Source organism: Pipistrellus kuhlii, unplaced genomic scaffold (assembly GCF_014108245.1).
Source record: "Pipistrellus kuhlii isolate mPipKuh1 unplaced genomic scaffold, mPipKuh1.p scaffold_m20_p_21, whole genome shotgun sequence".
Lineage (NCBI taxonomy): Eukaryota > Metazoa > Chordata > Mammalia > Chiroptera > Vespertilionidae > Pipistrellus > Pipistrellus kuhlii.
The window spans coordinates 10834616-10845424 of record NW_023425520.1 but is presented as its reverse complement, the minus strand read 5'-3'; the positions used below and the strand labels follow the sequence as shown (position 1 = coordinate 10845424).

The window sequence follows — 10809 nt, the reverse complement described above, 5'->3', positions numbered from 1 at the left end:
TTGGATTAAAAGTGCTTACACCATTTAATTGCAGTTGGTTTACAGATATGCTCACACAATAACTACAAAGGATCTTCTTACTTTAAAAGCAGGTGACAGATTTGGAAATGAGAGCTACAATGGTTGAGAGACAGGCAGTGCTCAGTGACCACCCTGGGTGCCTGCCAGCCCCGTCTGTGCCCTGAGGGGGCCTGCCCTCCCGTACTTGCTGCAGGACAACCTCCTCCTGTTCCAGCTGAACTCTGAGGAAATCAGCTACACATCAGTTACTATTAGTCACTTAAAAAAAGAAAAAGCAACCCTTAGGCAAGATGGATTCTGGGCTGTTGGTGATATCCTGGCGGGCAGAGAGCAGGGAGATGGGAGGAGACCCCCGGCCCACCCTGGTTGCACCTCACTTCCTCTCTCCCCTTAGTCACAAGGCTGGGAACTCCCTCCTGTCCTTGCCCTACTGCCCTAAATGGCTTCATGCATCCCACCCCGGTTCTGAAAGAAAAATGCAAAGTAACTGGCCCTTAGAGGCATGGGGTTCTAGCAAGCTCTACACACTGAGACCAGAAAGGGGTCAGGTGACGGAGAACAGCTGTCACAAGGGCGGCGGGTGCTTTGAATACTGGATGGTATCCAGGGCAGCCCCAATGTCGTAATTCTTGGTCTGTAGGAGCCTGGTGAGCCAGCCGCCTTCATCAGAGAACCCCATGGACAGCATCTGGGAGAGGGACTCAATGAGCCGGGGGTCAGCTTCTGCCGGAGAGAAGAGTAAAAGCCATGAGAGGAAGTCACTGGGCCCAAGTGTGACCCGCAGGCAGCAACAGCTCATCCATCCAGCAAGTGCCAGTGCCTGCAGGGCCTGGCCCTCCCTCGGGCGCTCTGGCCCTCAGGCACACTCCAAGCCAGGGATGGGCAAGCTTTCCAGCTGCTTTGCAGGCTGCTGGTCTGTCAACCACGCCATTCTGCCCTTACAGCATACAGGCAGCCAGACAGTATCTAAACAAATGAGTGCTGTGTTGTGTTCAAATAAATTTGTATTTACGGACACTGAAATGAGAATTTCATCTGATTTTCATAGGTCTTGACTTTTTAACGAGGGAGGGAGATAGGCTAAAAGTGAGGCCTCATTTTTTTAAAATTGAATTTGAGAGAGGAAAGGAGAAGAAGAGAGAAACATGGATTAGCTGCCTCCTGCACCCCTCCCACCCCGGATTGGGGTGTCCGGGCCAGAAGTGATCTGGCAACTCTGCTGCATGGGATGACACCCAGCCAACCGAGCCACACTGACCAGGGCCAGGTCTTTTTCTTCTAATTGATTTCAGAGAGGAAGGGAGGAGAGAGAGAAACATCAATGATGAGAGAGAATCACTGGCCGGCTGCCTCCTGCACACTCCCTACTGGGGATTGAGCCGGCAATCTGGGCATGTGCCCTTGACTGCATTTGGACCCAGGGTCTCAGTCCACAGGCTGATGCTCTGAACCAGCCAGGCTTTGGCCACAGGCGTTAACTTCTTAGACAGCTATTATAAAGGTGAGAAAGGTGCCCTGGCCGGTGGCTCAGCTGATTGGAGCGTCATCCTGTACATCAAAAAGGCTGCAGCTGAAACCGGTTTGGCTCAGTGGATAGAGTGTCGGTCTGCAGACTGAAAGGTCACAGGTTCGATTCAGGTCAAGAGCATGTACGTTAGTTGTGGGCACATCCCTGGTATGGGTGTGCAGGAGGCAGCTGATCCATGTCTCTCTCCCATCGATGTTTCTAGCTCTCTATCCCTCTCCCTTCCTCTCTGTAAAAAATCAATAAAATATATATTTTTTAAAAGGCTGCAGGCTTGAGTCCTGGTCAGGGCACATACATACCTAGATTGCAGGTTCAAGCCCCAGATTTTTAAAAAAATCATTCTTGGCTCACAGGCTGTAGTTTGTCTCCTCTGCTCTAGGCAGACAGACACCAGACTGGGCCCAAGGACCACAGCAGGCCCCAGGGTTTTCTCTCAAGTATTTTCTCAACACTGCCACGTGACCGATGAACCGAGCAGACGGGCTGCTCCTACTCAGCCCCTACTCAGCGTGTGCTCTCCGGCTACCGCGTCCCCACCTCCCCCTGCGGCCCCCTGCCTGCTCCTACAGGAGCTGGGCTGGGCCCTGTTGGGCCGGCACCTCCATGAGGAAGCTGAGGGCAGACTCGGAGTCCACTTAGTGGCACAGGGCAGTGCCAAAGCCAGGACCGCCACTACGTCACAGCTGCCTTCATAACTGCAGGTTTGCTGTCATGTTTCAGAAGTTACCAAAAGTAGCTGCGCTTATAAGGGGCTCAGTATAGACACAAGAGGACAACATCAATTCCCGATTTCCTCTCATGTCAGCAGACAGCCCCACAGTAGAGAACAGAACGACTTTCTGTGTTGCTAGACAGGTGGTAGGATCTCTGAATAAGGAAAATACAGCACTGCTGCAGTCACTTGCCTGGCGGCAGATGTGGGTACACGGCGGCTTCCTTCAGCCCTGTGGGTCCCTCCTGGGAAGGGTCCAGAGAGCTTGGCCCTTCAGACTCGGGCATTTGTAGAGACTGGAGTTCGCCTGTCGACGGGTCCACTTCCTTTGAAGATAAATGAGTCCAGTCATCGTCTCCTCCCGAGCAGTTGTCAGACTCCATCTGCTCCTGGAACAAAACCCCATGAGCACAGGCCCTCGCAGCCCCCCGGGCCGGCCGCAGCCCCAGCCCCAGCCCCAGCCCCTGGGGTGCGTGGGGAAGACAGGCTGGCAAGCAGCTAGAGGAGTATTTTTCTTTACCAAGTCCTAGAGGAGGGGTCACAGAACCACTGAGGTGCCAGACTTAAATCTGCGCTGGAACTGGGCCCTGGCTGTCAGTGCTGGGAGGGGCCATGGGGGGGGGGTCTGGGGGAGGCAGGAGGAGCTTGCCTCGGGCTGCACACCCGACTGCAGCGTGATCTTGTTTATTTGCTTCGCCAGAGCCTGTGCGGCTCCCTCCATGGCGTCGTCCGGTTTGCTGGAGTCAGAAGAGCAGCTTCCTGGCTGAGAGCTGCACCGCTCCTCTGCGCCGGGGCTGCCTGGAGAGACGGGCGTCAGGCGGCTTCTCTTCCCTCCATGCTCCACGTCAATGTCCACCTCGATGCCTAGAAGCCGAGGAGGAAACAAGACCCTAAGTCCTCAGAGGGCGAACTGCCGCTTACGAAGCGCTCTCACATCCAGCCCGGAATCAGGAAGGTCGGGAAGCTGGCATCCACTCTGGACCTGAGCCACGCTGCCACAGGACGGCTCAGACGGCAGCCGACCAGCAAGAGGGCAAGTGGATGGTTATCTCTGACCTCCACGATCCCAAGGGCTGAACTCCCCAAACCCTGGCCCAAACCTTCCTGGACTCTAGGAACTCACTGCACCTCTTCCTCCAGCACAGCAGGACATAACTGACACCCGGGTCAGTTCCAGAGCCAGGAAGTCCAGAAAGAGACCTTGCTTTCCCCTCACCAGGCAGGACAGATCTGCACAGAGGGCCAGGACCCAGGAACCAGGAGAGCAAAGACCACGTGTGGCCAGATGCCCTCTGGTGCTGAGGGCACAGGAGCTCCGTGTGTATGCAGGGCAGTGATGTGAAACCGCTGCAGACAGCACTGGAATTCTGCTTGGGAGGGACACTCTGCAGGCTGTATGTGGCTGGTACAGCACTGCTGTCATTCTTTCAGACACTGGGTACAGCCCGGGACAGACACTTCCTGCCACTGCCGGCACAAAAGAGCTCCCTCCTCGCGTGAGGGCATGGGTCTGTGGTCATCTTGAACCAGAAGTCACCTGTAACCATTCTCACTGCCAGGAGGCCCAGCCCTGAGCACCCACCCAGACTAGCAGACCCGCAGGGGTGCTTTCAGAAGCCCCAGAGGCCACACCTGTCACTAACCCAGAGACCTGCTCTGAACCTGGCGTCAGGCAGAGCCCCTTCCGCAGTCCTCTACCACTCCCAGCTCCAGGCACTGGCATCGGCCCTGCCCTCACAAAGCACCAGGAAAGCTTGGGGTTGCAAAAGAGAGGGAGGAAAAGAGAAAAGGCATCTGACTAACCCCAAGCTCATATGAGGAGGAAATGCGGCTATTCTCCCCCAAGGACAAGGCAGGCAGAGTGGGCAGGCAGCCCTGCAACTGAGCCGGTCAGCCTCCCCCTGGGATCATTCCAGCAAGCCCTGGCTGACCCTCCTGCACTCGGCCAAGCTCAAGAATCTGCCGGGAATCCAACCTTGAGCGGCCTGTGGTACAACGCTTGGCAAAGGTTGAGTGGAGGCCACCAAGCCTTACTAGCCACGTGGGTGTTCCCATTCCTCAGCAGTGTCTCCGCTGAAAGCTGCAGCCACTCCCACGCTGAGCTGCCAACCCAAGGACGCCAGGCCCACACTCACCTAGGGGGCTGAGGGCAGCTGCCACGCTCTCCCCCACGTTCTTGAGGAAATTCACACTGGGATCCTCCGATGGACCAGAAGCTTTGGTTTTTAAAATATAAAAACGGTATGTTTAATTCAAAGTGCATTTCTCAATGACCTTGTACCTATTGCAGTGCCATCACCTTCCTCCTGCACACTCCCCATCCTGGGGCCTTTCCTGGCAGCCTGCAACCCTGTGCCCTCCCCCAGGCCACCTCCTGGGCCCCTTCACCACCCTCTATCTGACCTTGGTGATCGGAACCCCAAGAGGGGCTCAACACGCACATTATACAACTACCAATCGCACCCTGGATATGTTATTTTCTCTAAATCAAATATCTCCATCCTTGTCCCAAAGGAGGAGGTGAATCAAAGGACACAGTAAAGTAATAAAACTAGAATCCAAAAATCTAGAATGCAAGCTATGTGTAGTTTCTAACTTTGTGACTGTGTTTATAAACACTTGACCTAGTTTGGCTCTGACTTTCTTGACGTTACCAGATGCAGGTGTGGAAGGTGCTGAGTGGCTGGGCCCAGGCTACGTCTAAGGCAGGTGAACGAGTGGCCGTGGGCACTTGGGCACCTGCTTTCCCATTTGTAAAGCGAAGAAGGTGCTCCGCCCTCTACAGGCTTTAGTGCGTGTGAAATGACCTCAGTGCCTGTGAAGTGCCCAGCCCCGCGCGGGCACAGCAGGAGTTGGCGTCATGGGAAGGCCCTCCAGCCTGCGGCCCTGCCACCCACCCTGCAGAAGCCGCAAATCAAGGCTCACCAGAGTCTGCTGTGGGGCTGGCCTGGGGGTCCCCCGCCCGAGGGGGACGTGGGCTCCAGTTCCCAGGCAGGCCCATCTCCCAGGCAGGCCACCCAAAGTGGCCGTGCTTCAGCTTCCGGAGCCAGCGGCTGTGAGAGAAGCCCTGCGGAAAGGAAATGGCGAGTGGCGTTGGTCAGGAGGCTCCGGCAGCGTGCGCCCACCCCGGCCGGCCGCGGGAGGCCGCTCACCTCGGAGAGATGCCCGAAGGGGCTGGGGAAGGCCAGCTTGCTGTGCTCGCGGTGCACGCCCTTCCCCTCGCAGCCGGCACACAGGTCGTAGTCAGGGCAGACGCTGCACTTGTACCGGGTGCCCACCACGGGGCCGTTGCAGCCGTCGCAGATCACATTGGGGTGCACCATGTTGCGGGGTGCCTCCTGAGCACACGGGGGGCGGTGGTCCCGCCGGCACTCCTTCCTCTCTGCATGGAGGGCAGAGAGCCATGAGGTGGGGTCCCACAAAGTCTCCCCTTCGTCACTCCCGGGGGCGGTCACCACTGTCAGCAGGCCCGTCCTGCTCTCCAGACAGAGTCCATGTGGAACTCAGATGCTCAGGCATTAAAAGTGACCCAGAACCTGCCGGGAGGGTCCCAGTGCCTGCGCATTACCTGGGCTCGTGTGGCCGTGAGGGAGCAGCAGCAGAAGGCTGTGTCTGTACAGCTTTGGTCCTGCCCTTCGCTAAAATAAACCCACAGCCCCCCAAAAGCTGCTCCAGGCCATGGTCTGGGCATAATCAACAGTGAACCCAGAGATTTTCTGCCCCGACCCGCTGATGGACACCGACTCCTTTCTCTCAGGGAAGCACAGATGGCGGCGCCCTCCCCGCAGCCCTGCACCTTTAATGTAAATCCGGAAGAGGTCATCCTTCACGTATGCCAGGGCCATCGTCAGCTCCTCATCGCTGGAAAAGGCAACCAGGTCCCCGTCCTCATCTAGATGGTGGAGAGAGCACATGAGCGCCCGCCCTCCCTGCACACACCGGGCTCTGCCTGAGCCACCTGAGGCCGGGGCAGCGCCGTGGCGCTGCGGGGAGGTGCGGCTCCAGCCAGGCCTGGCGAATGAGGAGGCAGAGTTCCCGTGTGCGCCGGCAGCAGCCCTAGTGGCTACTGCCCTAGTGCCCCTTCACTAGGGGCTGCCTCGGTCCACCTCTGACCAGCCCCAGACCCCTCTCCCACCTGGGACCTGTTCCTGGGAAGCCAGCCCCTCCAAGGCCTGGGCCTCCTGTGGGTTAGGAGAGGAAATCAGCTGACTACATCTGCTTGCTTCCTTCCCCAGTGAAGCTAAAACTATGGATTTGTTTGCCGTCTCCTTTTTAAATGTTGGCTCAAAATGGTGTTAAAGGTCACACTACACCACACCTCTGCAGGCTGGGCCAGCTTTTGGGCCACCAAACTAGGGGCAGTTCCAAAACGTGAAAACAACCTAAAACATCCATCAACTGGTGAACAAATAAGCAGGTGTAGGTCCATACAACTGAGTAGTATTTAGCCACACACACACACAAAAAAATAAAGCTGACACATGCTACAATACAAGTGTACCTGGGAAACATTATGCTAAGTTTTTAGAAAGCAGTTGTAAAGTCTACATATATATATAGATTTATCTGAAATGTCCAGAATAGGGAAATCCATAGGGAGAAAAAAAAAGCGCATCAGTGGTTGCCTAGGGCTAGGAGGATGGGAGGTTTGCTAAAGGAGGAGGTCCTTTATAAGTAGTGGTAAGATTCTAAAATTGTGATCATGGTTGGTAAAAATTGTACGTGTTAGCCCCACCAGCATAGCTCAGTGGTTGAGCGAGGACCTATGAAACCAGGAGATCATGGTTCCATTCCCTCAGGGCACATGCCTGGGTTGTGGGCTCCATCCCCGGTGTGGGCTGGCAGGAGACAGCCAGTCAATGATTCTCTCCCTCTCTGAAATCAATAAAAACATGTATTTCTTTAAATTGTACACTTTAAATGAGCGAACTGTATGTATGGCATGTAAATTGTAGCTCAATAAAGGTCCTACAAAAACAAAACCAACTGGGGACGGGCCTGGCACTGGGGCAGCGAGGTCCCAGCGCCGCCCGCCCTCCAGCCCCGCCCCGCCCCCGCCGCCACCAGTCCACAGCAGGGCAGTGACGGACTCCGTTCCACCCACACCGCCGTGGTTTTCAGCTTCCTTTCCCCCCACGGGCGGGATTACCTCTGCACTCGGCCCAGCCGCGGGCTTCTTCCCGGCGTCGGCCCGACCCCCCCCTCCCGGCCCCCCCCTCCCCTCCGCCCCGCCGCCCCGCCCCGCCCCGCCCCGGCGGCACTTGTTTACGTGCGTCACCCGCTCCCCGCCGCCCGGCGCCCCGCCGGTCCCTCCGGCAAATGAGAACCGGCCGGCGCCCGCAGGCCGGGCTGGGCAGCGGCAAGATGTCAGCGTCCCCTGAGGGCAGCCTGACCGCCCGGGGCCGCCTGACCGCCCGGGGCCGCGCCGCCCGAGCACCGCCGAGATCTGCCGCATCATGGCGGGGGGAGGGGAGGCGCGGACGCCCGGGCCTCCGGCGCCGGACCCCACGGAGCCGCGCGGCCCCCGCTCTGGTCACTCGGCGGCCCCCGAGGTGGCACCGGGCACGCGGCCTGGGCCGCCAGGGAGCGCCCCCCGAGCCCCGGAGCCGCCGGCCGCCCTCACCGCGGTAGTGCGCCTGGAAGCCGCCGGGCCGCAGCGCGGGGAACAGGGCGGCCACGCGGCCCAGCAGCCGCTCGCAGGGCCCGCGGGCCGCCGCCTCGGCCTCCGCCTCGGGTCCCGGGCTGAAGCAGAAGCTGAAGCGGCGGATCTCGCGGGTCGCGTCCTCCTTCCCCAGAAGGTACGCCTTCACGGTGAGCGACGCCATAGCTGCCTGTGGGGAGCGGGAGCGGCTGGCTGGTGGCGACGGCTGGAGCGGGCGGCTCTTGTACCGGACGCCGGCCCCGGTCCCGCCCCCTGGGCGGAGCCTCCGCCGGGCCCCGCCCCCGCGCTGGGGCCGCGGCGCGCGGGCCGCCCTGCCGGGGCCCCGTGCGAGCTGCCCCTCCGGCCGCCCCCCGCCCTCTCCCGGGATCCCCGGGCTCCCTCTCGTCCCCCCCACACGGCCCCCCGTGCACCGTGACCCCGAGGACGCCCTGCACCCCCACACCCAGCCCTGGCCCGGGCCTCCGCAGAGGAGGGGGGAGGGAGGAGGGGGAGGGAGGAGGGGGGGCACAGCCCGCACGGTTCCGCCCCAAACACCCCTCCGGCCTGGCCGTGACTCAGCAGAGCGGAAACGGCGCGGGGACGCCCCGCACCGGAGGGAGGAGGCGCCCGCCGGGCACCACCGCCCGGAACTCACTGGTTCCTGAGGGGCTGCGGCTCCCCTGCCACTCTCACTCCCTCCCCAGCGGCAGCCCCCCCTCCCTCCCGTGTGTCCACGCCGGCGCCTCCTGGGTTGAGGGGCACACGCCCACCTCAGCACCAAGCCCCAGAGGGGCGCCCAGTGCACTGAGCTGGGGCCGGAGGTGCTGAGGGCCCAGAGCCCCACGCAGCTGGGGCGCTCAGCTCCCCTCGCCCGCGGGGGTTCCGTCAGCAGGCAGTGTCCAGGCCTGCGGGGCCCAGGCCTGCGGGGTCAGCCCAGGGGTAGGACCAACAGCCCTACAACGAGGAACCAGGAGACATGCTTTATGTGACCAAAGTTGTTAGGGGCAGAAATAGAATATTGAGCTAAGAATATTCTGTTGGGAGCCAGCAGAGTTGAGGCGAGCAACTCAGTCTTAAGGAAATAGAATTAAGTTCCTTCTAACAGAAGTTATGCGGTGCCCTGAGGGCTTGGCCAGAAGATAAGATTAACCTGGGGGCTTAGCATCTCCTGTCTTCCTGCCTCTTCCCCTTCCTGATCCTCCCCCCCTAGACAGCCCAGTCTTGGAATGTTGCACCTTGGAATGTTAACATCTTTGCAACTTCCCCTTCCTGATCCTCCCCCATGGACACTGCCAGGGACCCCTCTGCATGGGCGGCCCTGCCCCCCTTTGTCTCTGCTGTATAAATACAGCCATTTCAGAGAATAAAACTGAGGCTTGATCAGAACCTTGTCTTGCCTCCATTCTTTCGCGTTCCTTGTTTGTTTCATTCTCTTAGGTGGTTCCTGCGTGCCCCCGTTGTTGTCCCGCGGGTGGGGACAATATTCCTTCTGCCAAAACCGGTTTGGCTCAGTGGATAGAGGGTCGGCTTGGGGACTGAAGGGTCCCGGGTTTGATTCCAGTCAAGGGCATGTACCTTGGTTGCGGGCACATCGCCAGTGGGGGGGCGGAGGGGGGTAGGAGGCAGCTGATCGATGTTTCTCTCATCGATGTATCTCTCTATCCCTCTCCCTCTCTGTAAAAAAAATCAATAAAATATATATATAAAAAAAGAATATTCCCTCTGCCTACTGTTCTGATTAAAGACAGCACATTCTAACCTGGCTGGGAGTTGTATGTGCCCGGGACAGCCTTGCCCGGAGTCAGTCTTGGAGTGTGGCCCATGCCCATTCAAGAACAGCTATAATATTACAAAAAGATGAACAATTAACAGCCCCGTGGCCCAAACAAGGGAGTCCTGCCCCTGCCCCCCCACCCCAGCCAACCTTTGCCTACCGTCCCATGCCTGGTTCCTGCTTCCCCACGTAATCTTTGTCCTTTGACCCAATATGAACAGCTGGCTTATCATGGGGTACAGAGCAGATTTTTGTGGGTGTCCGCTGCTCTCCCATGCTGTCAGCAGGACTGGAATAAACGCTCAGCTATGATTCAACCCTGTCTCCGCTGAATGGCTCAGCAGTGACAGGCAGCCGGACCCCTAGGTTGTCCGGTTGCAAAGTGACCTGTTCACAGGCCTGAGGAAGGGGCGTGGAAGGAGGGGTGGGGAGAGTATGTCACTGAATCCTCCCAGGTAGGGCCTCTGCGGAGAAGCTGGGACCTGTTGAGCCAAAGCCATGTACTTTCAAAGTCCTGGAGGGGTCTAGAGCAGGTAACCTCGGGGATGGGAAGCCAGACGCCCGCAGACACCGGCTCCCACAGGTCGGGTGGATGTGATAGTCAGTTGTGGCTGGTCCTTTCCAGATTGTTCCAGAGCAGGCAAGGCTGGGCATCCCGGTACAAACTAGCCCTGCAGCGAGGACAGTGTCCTCTCAGGCCACCAGCATTCCCCCTGTGAGCCTGGGACAGTGACCCTCCGCGCGCCGGGCAGACAGGCCCAGGGACCAGGGAGGGGCAGTGTGGGCAGAGGCCGAAGGGCCTACAGGTGCCCAGGAGTGACTCAGCAGCCTTGCAACCCCTGCAGGCTGGGCCAAGAGCCCCGCTTCCAGCTCCCAGGGCTCCGGTGTCCCTGGCTGATGGGTGGAGGGCACACAAGGAGAGTCCCGCGGTCTGGGGGACCGGGGTTCAGGGAAGGCCCAAGGCCGGCCCTGTCCAAAGATCTGACTGCCGGGAGCTGGCGGCTGCCAGCAGGACCGCCTGGCTTCCGCAGCCTGGGAGGTGGGTTTGCAGGAAGGGACGGAGAACCCAGGGAGAAACCGATGGCAGGAAACTAGCCCCTGAACCTGGAGACCCTCGCCCCTGGGATCCCCAG

At 59.2% G+C, this 10809-nt stretch overlaps 1 protein-coding gene across 5 annotated transcripts; it reads right to left on the bottom strand.

The window, feature by feature from the left end:
* On the bottom strand, nt 1-8138 carry SQSTM1 (sequestosome 1). Of its 5 annotated transcripts, none has more exons than XM_045585771.1 (8): nt 7885-8138; nt 6058-6153; nt 5414-5643; nt 5187-5328; nt 4397-4477; nt 2830-3125; nt 2455-2650; nt 1-744 (listed from the first exon to the last, which is right to left on the bottom strand). In XM_045585771.1, the coding sequence occupies exons 1-8, from the start codon at nt 8084-8086 to the stop codon at nt 587-589; spliced, it is 1401 nt and encodes a 466-aa protein (XP_045441727.1). In that variant the 5' UTR covers nt 8087-8138; the 3' UTR covers nt 1-586. The 5 variants fall into 5 exon arrangements, with proteins under 5 accessions (XP_045441727.1, XP_045441730.1, XP_045441731.1 ...); XM_045585774.1 differs by having other exon boundaries at nt 2455-2644; nt 2911-3125; XM_045585775.1 differs by having other exon boundaries at nt 2455-2587; nt 2911-3125.
* Between the last annotated feature and the right edge of the window lie 2671 nt (nt 8139-10809).

Excerpts from the sequence above, each read along its gene's own strand:
- SQSTM1 (XM_045585771.1), bottom strand. The coding sequence starts at position 8,086 with ATGGCGTCGCTCACCGTGAAGGCGTACCTTCTGGGGAAGGAGGACGCG. Across the intron at positions 5,644-6,057 it reads CTTCCGGATTTACATTAAAG|AGAGGAAGGAGTGCCGGCGG; the intron begins GTGCAGGGCTGC and ends CCCTCCATGCAG. Across the intron at positions 2,651-2,829 it reads GGGCCCAGTTCCAGCGCAGA|GAGCAGATGGAGTCTGACAA; the intron begins TTTAAGTCTGGC and ends GTTTTGTTCCAG.